Below are 24,008 nucleotides of genomic sequence, written 5' to 3'. Positions count from 1 at the left end.
CGACAGACGCCATAGCGACCGAGACTTCTTGCCCATCGAGTCCCCGTTCGCAGTCTTCCCCCAAAGGTCGCCTCCCGCGAGTCGAAGCACCGGTTAAAGCGCCGGCCTCCACCGTGATCGCCTCCGGAGAAACGCAGATCCGGTCCCCGGCGCCATGGCTAAGCTTTCTCTCCTTCCTCTCCTCCTCCTCTTTTTCTCCTTGATCTCGTCGTCCGTTGCCGAGATCAAAACCCTAAAGATCAACGCCGACACCCGCCCCATCATTCTCTTCGAGAAGTTCGGCTTCACCCACCAAGGCTTCGTCACCATCAGCGTCTCCGACGTCTCCTTCACCTCCTCCCTCGCCGCCCCCGACCCCTCCCTCTTCGGCTTCTTCCTCCTCTCTGACGAGAGCCTCATCCAGGCCACCTACGAATCCCAGCAGCAGCAGCAGCAGCAAAACCCTAACCCTAATTCCAACCCCAGCTGCATCCTCTCCAGCACTTACGTCCGCCTTCTCTTCAAATTCAACGATCTCGCCGCCCCCAACTTCAATTTCTACAACAATTCCTTCCCCATAACCCATCCCGATGAGTACAGCCTCTTCTTCGCTAACTGCAACCCCGAGTCCCAGGTCTCCATGGCCGTCCACACTGAGATGTACAATGTCCGCCCCGACGGTTCCCGCGACTACCTCTCCGTCGGCCAGTACCCCCTCCCCTCCCTCTATTTCGTCTTCGCCCTCGTCTACGTCGCCTTTCTCGCCGTCTGGATCTCCTACCTCATCAAGAACCGCCTCTCCTCCCACCGGATCCACCTCCTCATGGCCGGCCTCGTTCTCACCAAGGTCCTCAACCTCCTCTTCGCCGCCGAGGACCAGCACTACGTCCGCGTCACCGGCACCCCCCACGGCTGGGACGTCCTCTTCTACCTCTTCCAGTTCCTTAAAGGTGTTCTCTTGTTCACCGTCATCGTCCTCATCGGCACCGGCTGGTCCTTCCTCAAGCCCTTCCTCCAAGAGAAGGAGAAGAAGGTCCTCATGATCGTGATCCCGCTCCAGGTCATCGCGAACATTGCTTCGATTGTGATCGGCGAGACTGGGCCCTTCATCCAGGACTGGGTCACCTGGAACCAGGTCTTCCTCCTCATCGACGTCATCTGCTGCTGCGCCGTCCTGTTCCCGATCATCTGGTCTATCCGGTCCCTCCGCGAGACGTCCAAGACCGATGGGAAGGCTGCAAGGAATCTGGCCAAGCTCACTCTTTTCAGGCAGTTCTACATTGTGGTCATTGGTTACTTGTACTTCACGAGGATCGTGGTGTATGCGCTCAGGACGATCGCATCGTATAAGTACCGGTGGGTCAGCGTGGCAGTGGAGGAGACTGCAAGCCTTGCTTTCTATATCTTTATGTTTTATATGTTTAGGCCGGTTGAGAGGAACCAGTACTTTGTACTTGATGATGAAGAGGAAGAGGCGGCGGAGGTGGCTCTCAGGGACGAAGAGTTTGAGCTCTGAATGGCTGGAGGATCGAAGCATTATGGTCGGAGAGACTGGCGGGTGTGCTGTTCTGCTCCCGTTTACCACTTTTGTTCTTAGCGCTTACCATAGCAATGGTTTACGTTAGTTTGCATACCTTATGGAATTATATTTGCTCTCTGGGATGTAGTTGTTGGAATTTAGGGATGGCATTCAGCTTGTCAATTCCAATATCAGAAATTGTTGTGCTTGCCTTTCACTATGTTAATTTTCATTTTCTTTGCTGGTTCTTTCGATGCTTTGCATGCTATGTTTCTCTGTGAAATTCTGTCTGTTCTCTGTGCTGTAGCTGCTGGAAGTTGGGAATAGCATTCAACTTGCCAATTCTTAGTTCAAAAAGTGCTGCACTTGATTTTTGTACTGTCAATTTTGATTTTTGATTGTTTCTTTTGATGCTCTGCTTGTTACTTCTCTTTGCTTTGATTTTGTATGCCATCTAGTTAGAGCAGCCACCTATTATTTAGGTTATAAAATATGTCCGGATAATGTAGGCTAATAATGACTGCTGATGGTCCATCCCATACAGTTTTTATATAGATCAATATAGATACATTATTCTGATCTCTCTCGCTGAAGATGAGTGCATGTAAGTAGATTCTGTTAAATGCAATGACAAATGCCTTCTTGAATTGGTCATAAAAAGAAAACATTTTCTTAGGAATTATATTCTTGATGACAACTCTCTTGACTTGTCTTCCTTAATGGCTCGAATCCATCAACTGTGCTTGCCAAAATATTATGCTTCTGGACTCAAGACTTTACCACTGACCAAGAGGCATTGCACATACTGTATTTCTCCAATAACATTCAGGAAAATGTTGGACACCTTATCCTGGGTTTATAACGTTAGTTCGTGAAACCTAAAAGGGCATATCATATTTAAACTATATAGAAATGCACCGATTTTGTTTTTTTTCAAGAGCTGTGTTGGGGTATTGGATTGAATTAGACTCATCTTACCTTTTTTTTCAATGGCTTCCATATGCCTTGTCACTTTCCTTTCCATGAACAAGCTCTTGATGATCGAATTTTGGATGAATTTTCATCCTGATTCTTGGCCGTACTGGCGATCAATTGAGTTTGATCTATCTAAAACCATTCAATTTGCATGCCTTTAACACAAAAAAGATTCCTTGTACCTAGAGATTTGTCCATAGACATCTCTTCCTGTGCACACCTATGCATCCTATGTCTCTTTCTTTTCATAGGCAGTCTCTAGATGATCTCGACTGGAGCGTTGTAATCCAATTTGCAGGACTCGTCATCCATGTATTGAGTATAATCTTTATGATTCATTCAATAATATCTTGTTCGAACAATTAAATAAATCCCCAAATTCCATACTATCTTGCATATGTACTGAGTAGATAGCAAGGTAGTGGTCATGATTGATATCATGGAAAATAGCATCAAGGGTTTTGGCTCATTTGTTTTGATGCGATCGTCATTGGGGGTGGAAATTGTGTTGTGTTGGGTCGTATACGGGGAGAAATGGATGGCACAGATTTTGGTGTCCTCGAAGAGCAGGATGAGGTAGGCCTCGGCGGCCTTCAAGAGACTTTACCCGCGAGATAAGCTGGGTCCTTCAGTAATAAATTGAAAGTGACATAAGATTTCTTATATCAATATCAATAACTAGGTGATATGTAGTTAATTTTGAATAGCAACTCTACACATATTGTATTTGTATGTTGGATCAGTTTTTGATCCTTAGATATATAGCATTATCTTCATAACTTTTTTACCTCCTATAATTTTATTCAGTGTTTCCACTGTGAGGCTACAGGGAATTTTTAATGTAGAGAAATGTAATATTTCATCATGAGCGATGGTAGCCTCAACCAGCAATATGGTCTTTCTTGTCCAATTCATTATGGCTTTTTGGAGTAGAAAGTGACAAATATGTTCGTGCTGGTCACACCGTAGAATGTGAAATCAGTTTCGACCAGGAAAATTTCTCTTCTTCCAGAACTGTTCCAACAACTTTGTTAGAGGTTCTATACCCTGTTTCTATCCTTTGCTAATAGCATAGCCATGCGGGATGGGAGTGCAAATTTTTTTTGGGATCTTGATATGATTGAAAATAAAATAAAGAGTGGTTTTGGCAATGGATATGAGGATTTACGATTTTATTGAAAGAAAGATTTGGCAAAAAATAATAAAATATTGTGCTTTGATAAAAAATGAAACAATCATTAGAGAGGAAAAAATAGTCTGTTAAATTTTGTCTGGTGATGTGTGTTTAGCTTGTATTCATCCATGTTCTTTCTGTCATCTCTTATTGCTCATTTCTTCGTTCTCCAAAGATTTGACCTTGTCTGGGAGCTGACAACTTAAGTATTTATAATGCCTCCTTATTTAGGTGGGATAAGGTTTGTTATCCATACATGTCTATTCTAATACGGGTGCCCAATTAGCTTTAACTCTATTAAAGCATTGGTTCACTGGATCGATTAGTGTTGAACAGACAGATACAATTAAATCAAGTGCTCAACTTGGTTAGTCTCCATCTATGAATATGCACCTAGACTGTTGATGAGTTCAATTTGGAGGTGACCATGTCTCGGCTTGGGATGACCTTTTCTTCTGTATCATCAACTGTTGAATTTGTCTTAATTTGTTTAGTGGAGTCAGGATATAGTGCCCCATATGCTTAGACCATGCTAGAGTAGGACCACATCTCAGAATCTAGGCCTGGAACTTAAAATATAGTAGTGTTTATTATTTGGTGGTCTTGGCAAATGTATATCTGAGGGTCCTGGTACCATATCCTTGAAAAGTTTTCTGGATCAAACGGGGAGCTCATTTGCTTGCTAACACATCTATGTTTAATTCTTTGTAATGCCATCTTCTTTCTGCATACTCTTTGACTCTGACAGGACAATTAAGCGCTGTTGCACTCGTTTGCATTTTGTAGCAGAACCAAGTCTCTAGCTGGAATTCAGGTGAATGAAAACCCATGTTATTAATGTTGATTATCTTCGATCTGTTGTTGTGAAATATCGAGAGATTGGAGAAGGCATTTCTAATAGATCTATAACTTGGTGGATGTCCTAGTTTTTTTCTGCCACCATCAACTCTGATTTCATTTTTATATGTGGCTTTGTTATTTGGATTTTTTTTATTATTGGAATCTGAAGCGTCTGCTGTACATTGTTGCATTTTATGAGATGAAAATTTCTTAGCAGGTTGGCTGTGTTTCATCCTCCAGCTACCTCCTTTGATGGAAATGATCTTGCTGCCTATGAGCTATCTCGAAAGATGTTATACATCAGCCAAGTTCTCATAGAATATTTGTTGAAAGCATAATGTTAGTATTTCTATCTAGATTAGCAGTATTGAGACTGAGGTGATTGCATTGTTTCCTTCATTAATTTAAGAATCATCTATTCTTGATGGCAGCATTTGAGAGACTGGTTCTTCCTGTATTTGTTTTTAGCTTTTACTGATTTGAACTTGCTTGTCACTAAAAGTATCTCTTGATGTAATTAATGGAAACATAATTCCATCTGTTGAGAACTTAACGATTATCAGTTTTCCTGTTTTTAAGGAGACTTGCGAAAAATACCGCTCCTATTGTTGATCTCAGGCCCGTGTTGTGGTTCAATTTATTTTGCCTGGAGAGCGCATAATGCCATGCCAAAAGTTGTCTAAAATCAACCTAGCAAGTTTGTTAAAAGCAGCCATGGCTTAGTCTCAAGTTGTGGCAGCATTCGGTGAGATTCGTGTCAACCTAATCCACCTATAAATTTATATTTTCCATGCCGTTTGAGTCACGGTTGTTCAAGTTGTAATTGATCTCCCATCTGGATTGATTCCCATCTTATACACTTTGTTCGATGTGATACATATTTACAGAAAAGTCTATAGCATAGCTGCTTGGGTTGTATCATTTATGGCCAATTATATAGGAACTATTTTATAGAGTTCTACTTCCATAGCTCCTACTAAGTTGTCGAACAATTTACATGCCGGTTCTTATGGTTGTATTTTACTCAAAAAGAATATAAAAAATATCTGGTTTTTTACCAAAAAATAATAATAAAAAAGTCTGGTGTAGGCGGACGGTCTTAATCAAGGCTGTATTTTGACTTGCATCACTCGTGTCCTGTTCTTAGGGAATGATGCTAGGGCTGTTTGGCGAGCACTGGAGCCACGTTTCCTACCACTCTTGGCGCATCCCTGCCTACCTGCCCTTCTCCAACCAACTCATTCCTTGCCCCTATGCGATCCAAAATTCACCAAGTAACAAACTGAAGTAACATGCATACATTTGAGGCAGCTATAAACCATGCCATTACGTGTTCTAATTCCTCTGTCTGAAATAGTTTCCTTAGTGCCTTCCTGAAAATTATGCTAAATAATACAACATTCAGATGACCACACTTGTGTTGGAAATAATTTGACTAAAAACTGCTATATTTTTATTTTATAAAAATATTATAAAAAATAATTTATTAAAAAATTTAGAAAATTAAAAAGAATTTACCTATAGAGGCGTACGATATATATACTATTCTAAAAACGTGATTCATCCTTTATGTGCAGGTTGGCGACGATCCCATCTTTTAGGTAAAATCAGTCGGCTCAATTCGATCCTTCTCTAACGAGTACAATTTTTTAAAAATTAACGTTTTGAAAAAAAATATTTTAAAATAGTTAAAATGGCTAAAATTAGGAGATAATTTTTTTTTTTCAATTAAAACTCCAATAACTTCTTATATACAACAATAAGTTTGGATATCTGCAGACAAACACTTGCTCACTTGTGTGTTGTCATGACGGGGGAAATAAAGGCTGGCCTGGTGTTATTGGTATTTTAAGCGGGGGTGTTTTGGTTATTTAGCTCTAAAACTGGTGGCGAGGTTGATGCAGGAGAATTGAGTTAAATCCTCCATCTACCACCGTCCGTGACTCCCGTCTATTTAACGGCCACCGTCCCAGGGAAATCCCGAATTCCTCATCCCATTTGGCTGTCACTCTCTCATAGGCACGAGGAGGTACCGGTGGTGGAGATGGGAGAAGGAGCGGTGGCGCTACCCAAACTAGAGGTCGAGGGGTTCGTCTTCCCTCCGGTCGTCCGTCCCCCGGGTTCCTCCAAGACTCTCTTCCTCGGCGGGGCAGGTCAGCTATTCCTCCCAAGTTTGGCTCCGGAATAGGAATAGTTTCCCGTACAGAATAGTTATTTCACAAATTATTCCTATTCCGTCTTTTCCCCCTGTCCATACTCTGCAGCAGACGAATAGCTCATGTAATTTTTTCGTTCGGAATGGTTATGCTGGCCGGCATAAGTAGATCGGACGAAATTACTACTTCTTGGTTATGCCTTGAATGCTTTGGTAACAACCGGGCAGGCATAAAAACTTATTCCAAGCCTTAATACTTGTTTCCTTCTCCTCTCCCCCTCCTTTTCCTTTCTCCCTTCCTCTTTGCTTATATGTATGTAACTGTAACTCCATCTCTTATTAGGTGTGAGGGGTTTGGAGATCGGGGGCCGGTTCATTACGTTCACGGCCATCGGCGTCTATCTCGAGGACGAGGCGATCCGGTCGCTCTCGGGCAAGTGGAGAGGGAAGACCGCCGATGAGCTCGCCGCCTCGGTCGATTTCTTCCGCGATATCGTCGCCGGTGAGTTTTTCCATGTCATTTATTAGCGAATTAATTTGGGTTGTTGGAAGTGTACTATTTTCTGAAGTGGGACCACCGGGTCTCACTTACTTCTTCGATTGATTCCACGAGATTTCTACTCCGATCTGGACTTCCTTTTTGTCCCGTTGGCTATTTTGACCAAGTCAACCTCTGTTGGTTGATAACTTGTGATGCATGCACCGACTCGTAATTAATTACAAGGTGGTGTCAGCGTTTTAGGTGCGCCATGTACAGCAGATGGTCGGATGTGCACGTAATTTCACGGATCTTAAAGCCCTTTTTACCAGCATCCCATTCAAAAGGGGAAACTCCTTATTTCTGCTTTGCAATGGACTTAAAATAAATCCTATCCTATTAACATTGTGTGTAATTTTAGCAATTATGGATGATAAGAGCACCCACTGATGAGCTAAAAGGGGAAATCATACAAAAAAAAAAAAAAAACTCCTCTACAAAGAACCTTTTTTTCCCCATACAAATAAAGCTCGAAAATTTTTCCATTCATTTTAGACAAAAAAAAAAAAACTCACTAAGAGTGTGCAATAGCACAGCTAGTATATTTAAAAGATGAGGATACCAACCAATCCTGTCTGTAAATATCACCATGAGTACTGAATATGAATGACATGGATAATTTGTAATTGTGTATCTCCCTTTGCTGCTAGTTGTATCTTAGATTTCACGTTAGAAGCTTATGTCTTTGGAATCCTTTTTCATCATAATTTTCATTGAAGCGGGCATGCTTTAATCATCATTAACTCCATTTTAAGCAAACTAATTACCTGTAATTCTATGCTAATTTTCATGATCGCTAATAAGCCTATTGGTTTGGTAGTTGACACCTTGGCGGCTTTGCTTCCATGGGTGCAGGTTCCTTCGAGAAGTTCACCAGAGTGACCATGGTCCTGCCGCTGACCGGCCAGCAGTACTCGGAGAAGGTGTCCGAGAACTGCGTCGCCGCATGGAAGGCTGCCGGTATCTACACCGAAGCCGAAGGCATGGCTATCGAGAAGTTCAAAGAGGCCTTCAAGGCCGAGACCTACGGTCCTGGCTCCTCCATCCTCTTCACCCACTCCCCTTCCGGCGCTCTCACTGTCAGTGCTCTATCGCAGCTCCCTCTTTCTTTTCATCTCCACTGCTTGTTCCTCTATGGGCCGGCAGAGTTCATCTCCTCTCCTCTTTTATGTTTTCATACTTAGATTGCATCGTCGGAGGATGGGTCGATGCCTGAAGCTGGGCGTGTGGTTATAGAGAACAAGGCTCTGTGCGGTGCAATTCTGGAGTCCATAATAGGAGAGCATGGGGTCTCCCCTGCAGCAAAGAGGAGTTTGGCGGTGCGACTGTCGGAGCTCTTGAAGGAATCCCAGGATGGAGAGGAGAAGGTGGGGAATCCGGTGCCTGTGAGAGCATGATTCCGATATAACATGGTAAGAGGTGGTTGTCGTTGTTGTATCAGTAAGAAATACTGTGGGCTGCCACAGTGAAATCGTTCTGGTGTTTCCGTTTTCCCATGCCCCAGGAGGCTGCCATCTTGTCACGGTGAAATCGTTCTAGTGTTTCGTTTTTCCCGTGCCCCAGGAGGGGTGCCATCTTGTTTCTTCCATAAAACTCCTATCTTGGTATAAACAGCAGTTTATCTAATAATAAGGCCTTTTGAAATGCTGTGAATAGATAAATGATAAATGTTATGCTTTCACAAGAGGATAACCAGATAGATACTTTAGGTTCCAAATGAGATCGTTGCAAGGCCTCCCTATCGCAAGGTTGTTTATAAGGGCTACCATAGAAGGTTATTAACGCTTGGCATTATGCCCAATCTTTGTGGCTCTTATATATCAACCTGCCAAGAGAACTTCCTACCTGCAGGAAGCTATTCGCACTGCAAGCTGATCGAATCCGGGTCTGCTCCCTTCAAGGATATATGGAGACCTGAATTCTAGACTTCTTTCGGGAATATTCCAGACTGAGTCCAGATTAGGACCGGGAATGAGCTCAGGCTGGATTTTAGGCTAGGTCTGAAAAAGTTCGAATTAGGTTTGTTCTTAAATATAGAGACCACTTATTTTTCGAGTCGGACTTCGATATATTATTAGCTTGACTCGGGTTCGACCTGAACCCAAGCCCGAACAAGGCTCGAAACAGAGTTTGAATTCATGCCCGAATTCAAGTCAGAATCAATTTATCTTTATATGTTGTTATTTAGATAGAATAATAAGCAAGTAAATGATATATTAAAATAGGTTTAGCTGAAAATAATTTATCATATATTATTTACTTGTGCTATAGAAGATAGCCCAATTTTTAGCTAGCTCATTTATTTGTGAAGTGATATTATGGAACATTAAACTTCAATCGGGTTCAGGCTGGATGTTTTTTGGCCCAAACTGATAATTTGGGCTGGCCCGATTGGGTTGAGGTAGGGCTTGGGCATGCATTATCCAAAAAAATTTAGGCCTAAGCCCAAGAAAATGGAGGTGATCCAATGCTTATATGCTAGGAGATGTTTCTCGATGTGGATAATCCTCATATCCTTTTATGAAATCTTCATCTCTATCTTTCTTAAGAAAAAAACTGATTTGAGTTATGGAATTCCTCATATACCATAAGAAAACAGACACACAAAGACAAGCACAAAAATATTCAATAATGAATCAAAGTGCCCACGTCACTCCATTCGTTCTAGATTTTGCACCTGTCATTTTCTTATACCTTACAGAAGATGATCAAAGATTGTGTTGTTTTCAGAACTAAATGAACATGTCAAACCTTTGTGTTCATTAATTTGCCAACTTCGATCAATCTGGTGGAGAACCATGCCTTGTATGTTGGGTATAACTTTTCTCCTATGCCTTCCGCTTACTCTAAATGACCTAACCAGATAGCAGCACCTAGCGGGCATCTCTACCTAAAGAGAAAAGAAAGGAAACGAAAGAAAGTTGAGCACTAGATTGCTCCCATAGATTCAGTGCCTCTATAGCTTGTTTGACATAATGAGCAATAAAAAAAATGATTAATCTAAGCAGCAAATTCTAGTATCATGACACAAACAAACCAAGTACGACCAAAATCAAGTAGTCCCACTAAAATAGAGCTTGACTCAGTCCAAAACTGCCAACTACAAGCAATGTGAGTAGTGCTAGAATTAAAATTGTGAAATATAATATGCTTATGTTATGGCTTAGCATCCTAAGACCACCTAAGTAAATAATCCTCAAAGATCTCCCTTACGCTTCATTTGCAATGACTTAGAACCTTGGAAATAGCACAACAATGTTCGAATTCACGTTGCTCCTTTATTTAGAGAAAAGGTAAACCACTTTTGATAAGAGCCAATTAAGAGGGTATACTCAAACATATCTTCTTATATTTCCAAGTTCCTCTGAACGATGAAGTTGAAGATACCTGTGCAGTATGTAAGACACTAAGGCTCCATTTGGCAGAGCTTTTGGTAGGTCAAAAAGCACATTCTAATCCTCTAAAAGTACTTTTGGATAGAATATGAGTGTTTGGTAAAAAAATCGGAAAGCTGTTTTAGCTTTGTCAGAGAGTTAAAACAGCTTCTTGAGAAGAGCTTCAAAATGAAGCTTTTTCAGAAAAAAAACACTTTTAGCATTCGTCGGAAAGCTATTTTGATTTATAAATTTTTTTTGGACCAAAATACCCATGATAAAATATTATAATTACAAATAATAATAATAATAATAAACATATTTCTTTTTAGTTTGTTTGCCAAAAATGTAATAAAATTTCACAGCAAATAATTTTTTATAAAAGTTTTACTGTTAAAAACTTTGTCAAACGGGGCTGCTTCTTTTTTTTTTTTTTTCTTTTGGCCCATGAGCCATTGTGGTGCGGACACTAGTGCCAGGTCAGCCGGTCGCCACAGGATCCAGCCAGCTCAGCGGATTCCAGCCGATTCAGCCAGCCTGATTTTATTTTAGATTGATTTATTTTATGTTGATTGGATTTATTTGCATATTGTCATTTGGGTTTATTTGCATATTGTCATTTTAGGAGTTTTTTGGAATTATTTTATTTGTAGGGGTTTATTTGTTATTTTGTGACCCTATATATATGGGTCCATCCTCATGTTTAGGGTTTAATGAATTAATGAATGAAAAATTGGTCTTCTTCCTCCTCCTCCTCTTCTCCTCTTCCCTTCTTCTTCCCCTTTTCCTCTCCTCTTTCTCTCTGTATTTCAATCCGTACTTCCGTCCTGCATCAGCTTTGGTATCAGAGCAGGCCGGCTTTGCCCCAGCTGTCAAGGCCTCGATCCAGTTTATCATAGCCACGTTTCAAAATTTTCTGGCTACTGTAGCATTGGTTTCACGCAAGGGCTCAGACTTCTTCCTCAGCCGAGAAAGAGCCCGTTCCCTTCTTCTGAAGCCGTGCGGCCAAGTTTCCCTCAGTGGCTGTCCCGAGCGAAACAGACATCACAGGGAAGCAGCATTGAAATAAAAAAAAAAAAAAAAAATGTTTTGGGCGTTTTCTGAAGATTCCCTGTTCCCTCTCCTCTGCTGTCGTTCCCGTTTCTTCTTCCGAAGCCGAACTCCCAAGCCTTCTGAGGAAAAGAAGGGAAAAGCCCCGTTGCCGTCCCCCGTCGTCCGGATCTGAGGAGAGAAGCCGAGCGCTGGTGTCCGCCCTCATCGCCACTTGCCAGCCGCAGGACCTCGCCGGACGACTCCGCGTCCCACGCGGCGCGTTGCCACAAAACCCGGTAACCACCTGCACCCTTCCTCTTCGCCCCAAACTTCCACGACGAAGCCGGGCCATTAGCGGGTTACCGAAGTGGGTGCGCCCGCTAATCCGAATTCGGTCGGGTTAAAAAAAAAAAAAAAAAAAAAAAAAAAAAACGCACGTGACTGCACGTGCTTGTTGAGAAAAAAAAAAGAAAAAAAAGAAAAAAAAATAAAAAAAAAAGAGAGAAAAAAAAGGAAAATACCTGTCATCTTCTTCATCCGTCGCCGCGTCCGCCGTGCCTCCAGCGTCGCTACGCCATCGCCGCTTCCACCGTGCCCCCTTCGTCTCCCCGCAGCACCGCTTCACCTTCATCCGTGGCCGCCATCGTCCCGCCGACGAACACCGCCACCGAGCATCCCACCCGAGCTCCTCCGCCCGTGCCGCTCCGCCTTCGCCGCCTCCGCCCGTGCCGCTCCGCCTTCCCCGCCTCCTGCCGCCGCCGAGATCCGCCATCGCCTGAGCCCCATCTTCTCCCTCCCCACCGAGCCGCGCCGCCTTGCCGTCGCCGTCCCCGCCGCTCCCGCAACCGCTCGATTGCCACCACCGCTGCCTCCTTCCCCTCCTTGCTTCACCGCTGTCCCCCCTCTGATCGCACGCCGCAACTCCACCGCCTCCACCACCACTCCACCGCCTTCCCCCCACTCACCCCACTCCCTCCCTCTTTTATTTCATCATGGGATGTTGAAACCCTCTTCACACCACCTCAGGCTCATTTCTTCCCCCCCTCCTCTTCCTTCACGGGCCGACTCCGCGCACCCTACCACCCTCCTTCCTCATCGGGCCCAAACCACCCGCACACCCCTCTCAAAGCCCACCCTCACTCCGGCCCGCCCACCCTGCTTTCTCTGCTGCGGGCCCCTAACCCGCAGGCCTTTTGGGCCCAATTTCAACAGGCCCTTTCTTGCGCAAGCCCACCAACCAGAATTGATCAGGCCCATAAGTTGCAGAGATCAGACCCACCGAGTTGCTGTGCTCAGACCCGATTTGCACTATTTGCATCTGATCGTCGCCCCAACCCAGGTCAGGTTTCTTCCTTACTGCAAATTTTATTTGTTTGTCTAAATTTAGAATTAATTAACTCTTATGTGCTCTATTGATATTGCTTCCTAAAATTCAACACATCCACTCCAAACAACCCCAAAACCCTAGTAGTGGCCTGTCTTTGTTATTAATTGTAGGGCTACCTAATCTTTGGAAGTTCTTTTAGGCTCTGTGCAGCCCTGCAACACACTGAAAACTAGTACTATTTGACTGCAACTTCTTATCTGAATTTATTACGTAATTCAAAGCCAATTTCAATTGCTTGAGTTAGCTTCCGATTATATTGAGCATCTACTTTGCAATTGTGAATTCATTTCATGCATTAGGTCTACTTAGGAACCTTTATAGTTGGTCGGCTAATACATTTTGTCATTCATTTTATGCATCTACGTAGTGGTCGTGTCGCATCTCATCTTGAGTCCCCCCTAGACATGGATTCCAAAATTGAAGCCCTATTAAAAGCTATCCACGAAACTAATATTCAAGTCCAAAATACGAATGCTCAAGTCCAAGCAAACAATGCCCAAATTCATGACCTAACCACAATGTCCACCCAGGTTAATGCCCGACTCGATTCAATGGAGGCTTCACTTCAAAGGGTTATTGAATCCCAAAAGGTTAGTACTCCCCATTTACCGGGTCTTGATGAGGACGATACCCTAGAACAAATCCTAGAACAACAAGGTTCGGTTCGGCAGGGAAACTTTGATCATAGGTCTGTTCCAGGTCACCATTATGCCTACCCTCGCCCTAGAGGACCTGGTCCCATTCCTCATGTTGATAAAGGTCACCGACATACCGTAGAACCCAGAGAACCTCGTGACCCTGATGAAGATATAATGCGAGGCATTAGGGTGGAAGCCCCCACTTTTGACGGTCGTCTTGACCCGAAAGTCTTCTCCGATTGGTTACACGAAATGGACCACTTCTTTGAGTGGTACAATCTGTCTGAGAACAAAAAAGTTCGATTCGCTAGAATGAAACTCATTGGTCGAGCTAAACTTTTCTGGCAAAGTACCGAACATCTGTTAGCTAGGAGACATCAACATGAAGTAACTGATTGGGTAGAGATGAATGAGAGACTTAAAGAAAAATACCTGCCCCTTAACTACCAAGACGATCTCCTAAATCGATGGAACACTAAGTCCACATTTGTAAGGCGCCCTGACACACGAAGCACTCCCACCGGCCTTAATTCCTTAGGGTCCAAACCTTCTGTAGGGTCCACTACTCATAGGCCCCCTCCTACTGCCCATGTCACAGGCCGCGACACTAATGGCAAGGGAATGCTTGGTGAGCCTCCCAAACCACATTCCAAAATTCGGTGTTACAAATGCCAAGGTTTTGGTCACGATACCTCCCAATGTGCGAACAAATTTTTCGTTATTGCTCAGCAAGAGCAGGGAGGTGACATAGATGATTTAGAGGAGCAAATCTATGAACCAAACCTCGATGACATTCAGGACATTGAGGAAGAGTGTGATGACAAACCTGAAACCTTAGGATGCACCCACACTCCACCTAGCTCGCTTGCACAGTCAGATAACGAGTCTGACCAGTCTACCGTGAGTGTAATTGGAAATGCCCTCGCACAACCCATCGAAATTGATGTTAGGATTTCTGAGCCTGCATATGCATTTACACAACACATTCATAAGTTGTATCAGGAAATCCATAAGGGCATTCATGCATGTACTGCTCAGTATAAGATGCAAGCTGATTTCCATGCTAAAGAATTTCAAACTTGGGGTTACGTAATGATCCATCTTAAGGAATTGCAGTCTCTTAGTATTGGACCATTTAGGGTGTTGCACAAGGATGGCACTGACGCCTATGCCATTGACTTTCCATTTGATTTCGGTCATAGCCTTACTATTAATATTAAAGATTTGGTTGCAATCCCTGATGGCTCTTTTGCTGCACACTCTCATGCGCCTGATGTTTATCCTATTATTGATTCCATGCCATCTTCGTTTCCTTTTACCCTCCATCGAGCACAAAAAGAGTATATTGATTCTATTTTAGCCGAGCAAATAGTTTTTACCAGTGATGGAGGCATCCAACATTTTCTGGTTCGTTGGCGAGGACGACCAAGGTCCGGCTACACTTGGATCCAGCGCGAGGAGATACCGCCGATTGACCCGGACTTGTTGGAGTACTACCGGGGCTTTACCGAGCCGCTTTCGTCGAGGTCGACTTCTTTCCACCCGAGGAGAGTTGGTGCGGACACTAGTGCCAGGTCAGCCGGTCGCCACAGGATCCAGCCAGCTCAGCGGATTCCAGCCGATTCAGCCAGCCTGATTTTATTTTAGATTGATTTATTTTATGTTGATTAGATTTATTTGCATATTGTCATTTGGGTTTATTTGCATATTGTCATTTTAGGAGTTTTTTGGAATTATTTTATTTGTAGGGGTTTATTTGTTATTTTGTGACCCTATATATATGGGTCCATCCTCATGTTTAGGGTTTAATGAATTAATGAATGAAAAATTGGTCTTCTTCCTCCTCCTCCTCTTCTCCTCTTCCCTTCTTCTTCCCCTTTTCCTCTCCTCTTTCTCTCTGTATTTCAATCCGTACTTCCGTCCTGCATCACATTGTGTACCAAAAAGAACAGGATGTTGTTGAAAATATTATTTTTGTCATGAAAGAATGGCCAGTGAACCTACACTTGGAATATTTAGACTGCACCACCAAGAATGCATGCATGGTTGTGGGCCCAACTAACCATACCTATCTTCCCTCTATCTGCCGGCATGCACGTCCCTCCGCTCCCCGCGTATATTTTGGTTTGGTATATTGTGGCTCATCCGTTTATCTCTTACTCTCTTCTTCCACATTCGCCTTGCTTTCCAACAAACCACACCCACTTTCCACTGCTTCCACAACCCATCTCTAATGCTGCAAACACCCATCCACGCTCAAGTAGATAGCAGTCGATTCAAGGCAACATTTAATGCATTCTAGAGTCCAATCTCCAATTCCAACCCCTCACTCAAGTAGATAGCGGTAGGTCAACACCCGCCCCAACTTCCCCCCATACTCCCATTACACTCTCCTGCCACGTGGCACGAATATACGGGAGAAAGAAACCTAGCCGTGTGGAAGTGAAGTTGCAGAAAGTAGGAGGCGTTGGTCACCACCGCATGCATCAAGTCTATTGAAGTCCAAACTACTATAAAGCTTTAATTATTTCATGACGAAGAAATATCGAAAAGCTAGAGATGAAAGGGTCTCATATTCCGAACTCTCAACGACTATTTACTGCCCTCCCGCCATCTCCCATCTCTCTCTCTCTCCCGCCAATTCCGTCGCCAGTGCGCGACGGAGTGCGCCCCCCTATCCAGGGCACGTACGGGGACTCCTCCTAACGGAATCCTGCCGTTATCTCCCCATCCGTCGTTAAATAAGGCAAGGGGACGGGACGCGCTTCCCATGGCCCGACTCCTACCCTTTCTCGACCGGGGATCGTCTCCGATGGGCGACTCCGAGGAGAACGTCCGCAACGGCCTCCTCCACTCCCCCGCCGCTGGCCGACCCCCGACCCTGGGCGAGCTCCTCAAGCGCGTCGGCGACGCCCACGACGGCGCAGGCAGCGACAGCGGCACCTCCTGCGACGGCTCCTCCGCGTCTCCGGACCACGTCGTCGAGCTCGATGATGTGTCCGTCGGCCACCTCCGCGGTCGCCCCCTCCCCTTCGTCCTCGCCTTCACTAATCTCGCCTACAGCGTCAAGACCCCGAAGAAGCTCGCTTTCCCCTCCCTCTTCCGCCGCCGCAGGTCCCATTCCGCCACGAGCGGTACCAAGACTCTCTTGGATTCGATCTCCGGCGAGGCGAGGGAGGGCGAGATCCTTGCCGTCCTGGGCGCCAGTGGATCGGGGAAGTCGACCCTGATCGACGCCCTGGCTAACCGGATCGCCAAGGGGAGCCTCAAGGGTTCCATAACCCTGAACGGAGAAGCGCTAGAGAGCCGCCTCCTCAAAGTGATCTCCGCGTACGTGATGCAGGACGATCTCCTGTTTCCCATGCTGACCGTGGAGGAGACGCTGATGTTCGCCGCCGAGTTCCGTCTCCCCCGGTCGCTCTCCGCCGCCAAGAAGCGCGCCCGCGTCCATGCCCTTATCGACCAGCTCGGCCTCCTCCCCGCCGCCCGCACCATCATCGGCGACGAGGGCCACCGTGGCGTCTCCGGCGGAGAGCGCCGCCGCGTCTCCATCGGCACCGATATTATCCACGACCCCATCATCCTCTTCCTCGACGAGCCCACCTCCGGCCTCGACTCCACCAGCGCCTTCATGGTCGTCCAAGTGCTGCAAAGAATCGCCCGGAGCGGCAGTGTCGTTGTCATGTCCGTCCATCAGCCAAGCTACCGCATCCTGGGCCTCCTCGACCGTCTGATCTTCCTGTCCCGTGGGCGGACGGTGTACAGCGGGCCCCCGGACGGGCTCCCGGTTTTCTTCGCCGAGTTCGGCCACCCGATCCCGGAAAACGAGAACCGGACCGAGTTCGCCCTGGACCTGATCCGCGAGCTGGAGACCTCCGGTCCGACCGGGTCGAAGCCGCTGGTCGACTTCAACCGGTCGTGGCAGCTCATGAAGCTCCCCCCGGGGCGCCACTTCCCTGGGGCCCACCTCTCCCTCAAGGACGCCATCAGCGCCTCCATCTCGCGCGGCAAGCTCGTCTACGGCGCCACCGACGGGCCGGGTTCGGCCTCCTCCGTCCCAACATTCGCTAACCCGTTTTGGATCGAGATGGGCGTCCTGACGAAAAGGTCCTTCACAAATACCCGGCGAATGCCGGAGCTATTCCTGATCCGGCTCGGCGCCGTGCTCGTCACCGGCTTCATCTTAGCCACAATTTTTTGGCGGCTCGACAGCTCGCCCAGGGGCGTCCAGGAGCGGCTCGGCTTCTTCGCGTTCTCGATGTCCACCATGTACTACACGTGCGCGGATGCCCTCCCGGTATTCCTCCAAGAGCGGTACATCTTTATGCGGGAGACCGCGTACAACGCCTACCGTCGCTCCTCGTACGTGCTATCCAACGCCGTGGTCGGGTTCCCCTCGCTGGTCCTCCTGTCCGCCGCCTTCGCCGCCACCACTTTCTTCGCCGTCGGCCTCGCCGGCGGCTTCTCCGGCTTCGCCTTCTTCTTCCTTATAATCCTTGCCTCCTTCTGGGCCGGGAGCGGCTTCGTCACCTTCTTATCCGGGGTGGTACCCCACGTCATGCTGGGATATACCGTGGTGGTGGCTATTCTGGCTTACTTCCTGCTATTCAGTGGGTTTTTCATCAACCGGGATAGGATACCGGGGTACTGGATATGGTTCCACTATTTATCTTTGGTGAAGTACCCGTACGAGGCGGTGCTGAGGAACGAGTTCGGGATGGCGGCGGAGTGCTTCGTGAGAGGGGAGCAGATCTTCGACAACACGCCGTTTGGGAATATGCCGGGGGAGCTGAAGCAGAGGGTGCTGGGAGCGATAAGCGGGGCGCTGGGGACGAGGATAACGAGCGGGACGTGCGTGACCACGGGGGAGGATATCCTGAGGCAGCAGGGGATAACGCAGCTGGGGAAGTGGGATTGCTTGTGGGTGACGGTGGCGTGGGGGTTCTTCTTTCGGGTGCTATTTTATTTTAGTCTTTTGATTGGAAGTAAGAACAAGAGGAGATAGAGAGAGCTACAAATGATGGCAGTTTTTACTTTTTTTTCTTCTTTTGTTTAAATTTTATTTAATTGGGTGTAAGTTAAGTGGAACTGGAACGGTATAACTTTTTTTTCTTTTAGTTGAGATAATAAGTAAGATAACTGAAGATTTGTTTATGGGAATCCGTCGGTTGATGAGCTAACTCGCACTCTCCGTTAGAAGTTGAAGTTAGTTGGAACACGGGGGAATTGTGACAGACTGAGGAGAATATCTCGGAGTCCACGAAAGAGATCGTTGACGTCCTGCAAGTCGGAACTTCCAAGCGTGTACTTGCATTAGCTGTTTTTCTTTTTGCACATATCCATGCATACATACATACACATATTATACAAATATATATTTTATATATGTATGTGTGTGTGTGTGTATATATATATATATATATATATATATATATATATATATATATGTATGTGTATATGTATGTATATGTATGTGTATATGTATGTAAATGTATGTGTATATGTGTTAGGGGGTTCTCCGAATTTAGTCCCACATCGGCTAATCAGCGGAAAGGTCTGTGCCTTAAATGGAGGGCTCAATAACCTCTTCTCACCGAGGCGCCTTTTGAAGGGCAAACCCGTGAGGGGTGGAATGGGTGGTTCCACCCGGGGCGCCGTCAGAGCGCGGACCCCCGGGAGCGGTCACGATCCCCGATTCCCAAAGCGGACAATACCTCGGTGAGGACGCGGTCGCTTTCCCTGCTCGGCTGGTGTGTGGGCTGTGCTGGTGACGGAGTGCAAATCCCGCATCAATATGTATGTATATGTATGTATATATGTATGTATATGTATGTATATGTATGTGTATATGTATGTATGTATATATATATATGTATGTATATATGTATGTATGTATGTATATATATATATATATGTATATGTATGTATATATATATATATATATGTGTGTGTGTGTGTGTGTGTGTGTGTGTATATATACACACAAAATATATTGTTATGTGCTGGCATATTATTCTTGAGAATTAATGATGGTTATCCAAACTGTGGAACATGATTTACACCACAAAACAAGTTTAGAAATCAAAATTTATATATATATATATTGGTGGTCTAACATTATGATCAATTATACATCAAAATAAGTGTGTGTGTGTGTGTGTGTGTGGGGGGGGGGGGGGGGGGGGGGGGGGAATGGATCGCCCAGCCCACAGCTAAAAGGCCGCCCACTTCTGGCCCAATAAACGCCAACATCGTCTGGTCGAATCCTCAGTCCGGCCCGGAACTAGCTCAGCTCCAGATGTTCGTCGATTCCCCCGACCAAGTTTGGGGTGCCTCCAATGTTTGCCGACCCGCCCCGACCCTTGAGTTCGGGTGCTCCACCGAGCACACCTCGGAACTTGGAGAGCCGAGCTACTCCCAGCACCCGTCAAGCCGACCTCCTCAAACGCATGATGCGACCTCTCAACAGGCTTGGCCTCGCCAACAACCGCACCCATGTGAATGCCTATGCCCATCTATGTGGCCGTACATTACAACACCACCGTGCCACACTTCGATAGCTGACCCTTGACAGTCAAATGATGGCATCAAGACTACTCCGGCCATACTGCTGCGACTGTTAATACCTTACCGTTTTCGAGAATGGACAGTACCACACGCCACCAACCAGCCTTAGCTGCGCGTCATTCGACTTAGAGTCACGCCCCCTCATGATGAGGGCTGACAGTGCCTCTGCCACCTGGGCCCCTCTACCGGGACTATAAATAGCCCGGTCAGGTAACCTCTAAGGGACTCTTGGTTGGACCAAATTTATCCCACTCTAATTTGATCGTCGGAGGACCCTCACCGGAAATACTGGTGAGGCTTTGTGCAGGTCCGCCGCCGTCGCGCAGGAGATGGCTCTTGTCTTCTTCTTCCAACAACTAGTGGCTTCTTCGACTCCACTAGCGTGGTCACCCTTGGGCCAAATTTGAACCGGAACAATCATCTATCCATATTTTAAGATATGTAAATCATGTTTTATAAGTTAAATTTTTAATTTACGTGCCCTACCATATATTTTACTATATCAGTGCAGTTTGTACCATCAATTTTGATACCTACTTGATAAATAGGTTATAGACCACCAAAATATATAAACCTTTTTTTTTTAGATCTTTTTTATAATGGAGATTATGCTCAACGATTTTGATTTTGATTTTGAATAGTTCATCATTGATTTTCAAGGAAGTGTATCAATTTCCGGACACAATCGGTCATTTAGAAAAACTTGTTATAAAAGTAAATGCGCAAAAGCTTTCTATAAAATTATGAACTCAAAGCAAGCATCGTTCAGGTGACTACTCATCTCAAGAGGCATATGGATGGAGGACTTTTCCAGCAGAGGTATATGAAAATGGAGGAGTTTTCCAGCTTAGATGATGTAGCACGCACAAAATCAATAACCATATCTATTGAACTATGGGCTCTTCCAAGCCAGAGGGTAAACAAGAAGAAGAAAAAGAAACAAACAACAAACTTCCAAGCACGAGTTAAAAAATATATATACGAATTTGGGAAATTACAAGTTTTACTGGGTTAGTGAATGTTGGATATAAGCATGCATGACTGATAGAACCAGCCTGGCCTGACTAGAGGGTGCCATCTCATAGTTTCGAGCAGCTTTCACCTCGAGAGCGAGCGAGAGAGAGAGAGAGAGAGAGAGCAAGGAAAAAGAACATTCAAAATCAAAATCAGAGCAAGAATTTACAACTTAGCAAGAGTTGCAGAGGGTAAAAGAGGTTACAGATACAGAGAGTGGGGAGAGATCAACAAAAAGGTGCTAAGCCAGACGGCAAAACAGAGCAGCGATTCCATTGGCTAAAGCGAGCAAATAACGACGAGATGATTGAGAGGAAGGCTTTTTGTCGTCAGCCAAAACATTACAAATCTTCAGGATCTTCCCAACGCCCTGTAGCTCAAATCCCATAGTCAACTGTTCCCAACGACGTATGTTCTTCCAGCGACCGGAGGTGCGTCTACAGTCACCTGAAACATTCATTCTCTCCTGCAAGCGGAGCCTACCATCATCCGGTTTAATTTTGGTGACGGGTGCAAGCAAGACCTGAGTATATCGGACAAGAGACCTTTGGGAAAAAGGACACCAGCAATTCGCTACACATCCCCAGAATAACCGCCAATAATACTTTAGCATTGGATCCCGTTTAATTAAACCCTGATCCCATTTAATTAGAACCCACATTTGACAAGTATTCCTTCAATTTTGTAAATCCTGATGATCTTAAGGGTATTAGGATAATTTTGCAGTAGTAAATGGTCATCTTGATGCGAGGTGACTCTTCATGGGTGTAACCACCCGCATCCAGAAGACCTCTTTCAGAATTATTTCTTATTGATCGCGGTTGCGAATCAGATTGCACGCATCTCAGAGTTTAAGATGGATTTAGCGAATCAAAGTATGATTTATGATTAAGGTTTAATTATTCCATCAATGGTATTAGAGTAGGTGGATTCCAAAATAAATCATACCTTTACTTTCTGGAAGACATTGGAGACTGACAACACATGTTATTTAAACATGTGAAAAAATTTTAGCTGGCCGATGTGTGACTAGACTCATAACTTGAGATGATGTCTCCTTGCCCATGTTACTTAAAGAAGTGAAATTATTCTCATTTGGGCGATAAGAGATATTTGTCAAATGTAGGTTCTAATTAAACATTTTTCCATTTGGATCATATTGACGCTATTAGTCAATATGGGCCACAACTCGACGGGATCCAAACATCCGGTAGTACTCTGTGCGAGCATTGGAGACATGATACTTTTCATAAGGGATACACATGCGAGAACTCGAGATGGAGCATTGTTTCCGTTGCAATTAGAATAAAACCATCAATTAAACCTCGAAAACTAGGGCAAAATCGAAGTAGAAACAAAGCCTGCTGGATTTCATCCGCTCACAAACTAAAATTTTACCAGAACAAGGCAACCAGAACATCAAGAAACGAAGAAGAATCCAATCTTTAACAAATCAATTAAAGGAAAAAAGAAATTCTTGAAAAGAGTACCTCGACGGAGTTGGAATCGAACCCAGCAGCGGGCTCGCTGCCACCGCCGCTCATCGTTCCTTCACCACCATCCAATCTCTCATCAAGAACCGATCAATGATCCACTGCAAGCACTTTTTTTTTTTTTTTTTTTGATCAAAACGGTATTTCATTCATATACCTCTAACGTGAGTACAACCAGACATATCAAAGAAAAGCAAACAAAATAAGGCGTGTGGAACGCCATCTAAACTAGACCAAAAGACCTCTCCAGTGTGCCGGGCAACATAAGAGGCGACCCAATCTGCTGCACTGTTCGCCTCTCGGTAAGCATGGGCAACCTGACAGGAGATCAGCTCCTGCACCAAACTCCTAGTGTCCCGTATAAGAGGGTGATCATCACCATATATATCCATACCACGCAGCCGGTCAATCACCCTAGAGCAGTCACCCTCGAGCCGGTCAATCCACTGCAAGCACTTCGATTAGACGATTTAACAAGACCAGAAACAATAGGAAAGAGAAACGAAACCCTGGATACCGACAACCATCACCCACAGAAAGTTCCCCTCTTTTGGCACAACTGAAAGTTCCCCTTCGACGGATGTTGGCTTCAAAGCGCCTGCTTAAGCTGGACGGGAAGTGAATTCTTTGGGGAAAAACGGAAGCCCCGACACAGGAAAAGTAGAACGGAATCAAACGAGAAACGGCTAGAATTTTTCTAACACGAAGAGTAGAGGGAATTTTCGATATATATATATATTTTCTCACAACGAAAAAGAAATGAAAGGAGAGACAAGAATGAAGAAAGACGAGATTTTTTTATATATATATAAACAGAATACAAGGCTTGTTTTTCCAGACAATGGAGGTACGCATCTACTGTAAATATATTTAAAAAAAATCAAAAAATAATAAATCTCAGAATGATCTATCCAAAAAAAAATTTAAAGTAATTTGTCATATACGAAACCTCAGTCACCCAATCCACAGCTCTACAGTGCACAAACTTTTTGTTTGATGCAAACGATGGATGAGGAACTCTTCCATGAAATATAGAAGGATGAATGAAAATAATTCCATCCTCTAATTGGTATAAAAAAATAAAAGAAAACATTGATATTTTTTATATAATATTTTGACTAAACTAATTTTTGATGAAAAAATTATTATTAATTTGTTAGGGGAAAAACCCTAAGTCATATATCCACAGAGGCGCTCGGCCGAAGAGCGCCGACCGGAAAGCTGCTCGGCCAAGAAGTGCCGACCGGAAAGCTGCTCGGCCAAGAAGTGCCGACCGGAAAGCCACTCGGCCGAAGAGCGCCGACCGGAAAGCTGCTCGGCCAA

At 44.9% G+C, this 24,008-nt stretch overlaps 3 protein-coding genes and 1 long non-coding RNA gene across 4 annotated transcripts; 3 read left to right on the top strand and 1 right to left on the bottom strand.

The window, feature by feature from the left end:
- Nucleotides 1-5,081, top strand: LOC103696420 (protein CANDIDATE G PROTEIN-COUPLED RECEPTOR 7-like). The gene is made up of 2 exons (XM_008778036.5): nucleotides 1-1,537; nucleotides 4,705-5,081. The coding sequence occupies exon 1, from the start codon at nucleotides 155-157 to the stop codon at nucleotides 1,493-1,495; it is 1,341 nt and encodes a 446-aa protein (XP_008776258.1). The 5' UTR covers nucleotides 1-154; the 3' UTR covers nucleotides 1,496-1,537; nucleotides 4,705-5,081.
- A 1,186-nt stretch (nucleotides 5,082-6,267) lies between these two features.
- TT5 (Chalcone-flavanone isomerase family protein) lies at nucleotides 6,268-8,824 on the top strand. The gene is made up of 4 exons (XM_039132451.2): nucleotides 6,268-6,640; nucleotides 6,986-7,144; nucleotides 8,036-8,259; nucleotides 8,365-8,824. The coding sequence occupies exons 1-4, from the start codon at nucleotides 6,532-6,534 to the stop codon at nucleotides 8,575-8,577; spliced, it is 705 nt and encodes a 234-aa protein (XP_038988379.1). The 5' UTR covers nucleotides 6,268-6,531; the 3' UTR covers nucleotides 8,578-8,824.
- Nucleotides 8,825-16,156: 7,332 nt separating this feature from the next.
- LOC103697782 (ABC transporter G family member 6) lies at nucleotides 16,157-18,765 on the top strand. The gene has a single exon (XM_008779710.5). The coding sequence runs from the start codon at nucleotides 16,382-16,384 to the stop codon at nucleotides 18,614-18,616; it is 2,235 nt and encodes a 744-aa protein (XP_008777932.4). The 5' UTR covers nucleotides 16,157-16,381; the 3' UTR covers nucleotides 18,617-18,765.
- Nucleotides 18,766-21,331: 2,566 nt separating this feature from the next.
- LOC120112788 (uncharacterized) lies at nucleotides 21,332-23,448 on the bottom strand. The gene is made up of 2 exons (XR_015972964.2): nucleotides 22,683-23,448; nucleotides 21,332-21,658 (listed from the first exon to the last, which is right to left on the bottom strand). It is a non-coding gene; the product is annotated as an uncharacterized LOC120112788 (long non-coding RNA).
- Between the last annotated feature and the right edge of the window lie 560 nt (nucleotides 23,449-24,008).

Source organism: Phoenix dactylifera, chromosome 14 (genome assembly GCF_051530095.1).
Source record: "Phoenix dactylifera cultivar Ajwa chromosome 14, Ajwa_hap1_PhDact_Kaust_v1.1, whole genome shotgun sequence".
Taxonomy (NCBI): domain Eukaryota; kingdom Viridiplantae; phylum Streptophyta; class Magnoliopsida; order Arecales; family Arecaceae; genus Phoenix; species Phoenix dactylifera.
The sequence above is the reverse complement of the archived record's forward strand: the minus strand, read 5'-3'. Positions and strand labels throughout refer to the sequence as shown.

Bases quoted from the DNA above. Each gene is read 5' to 3' on its own strand.
- LOC103696420 (XM_008778036.5), top strand. From the start codon at position 155: ATGGCTAAGCTTTCTCTCCTTCCTCTCCTCCTCCTCTTTTTCTCCTTG.
- TT5 (XM_039132451.2), top strand. From the start codon at position 6,532: ATGGGAGAAGGAGCGGTGGCGCTACCCAAACTAGAGGTCGAGGGGTTC. The intron at 6,641-6,985 runs GTCAGCTATTCC...ATCTCTTATTAG, and splicing joins TCTCTTCCTCGGCGGGGCAG to GTGTGAGGGGTTTGGAGATC. The intron at 8,260-8,364 runs GTCAGTGCTCTA...TTTCATACTTAG, and splicing joins CCCCTTCCGGCGCTCTCACT to ATTGCATCGTCGGAGGATGG.
- LOC103697782 (XM_008779710.5), top strand. From the start codon at position 16,382: ATGGCCCGACTCCTACCCTTTCTCGACCGGGGATCGTCTCCGATGGGC.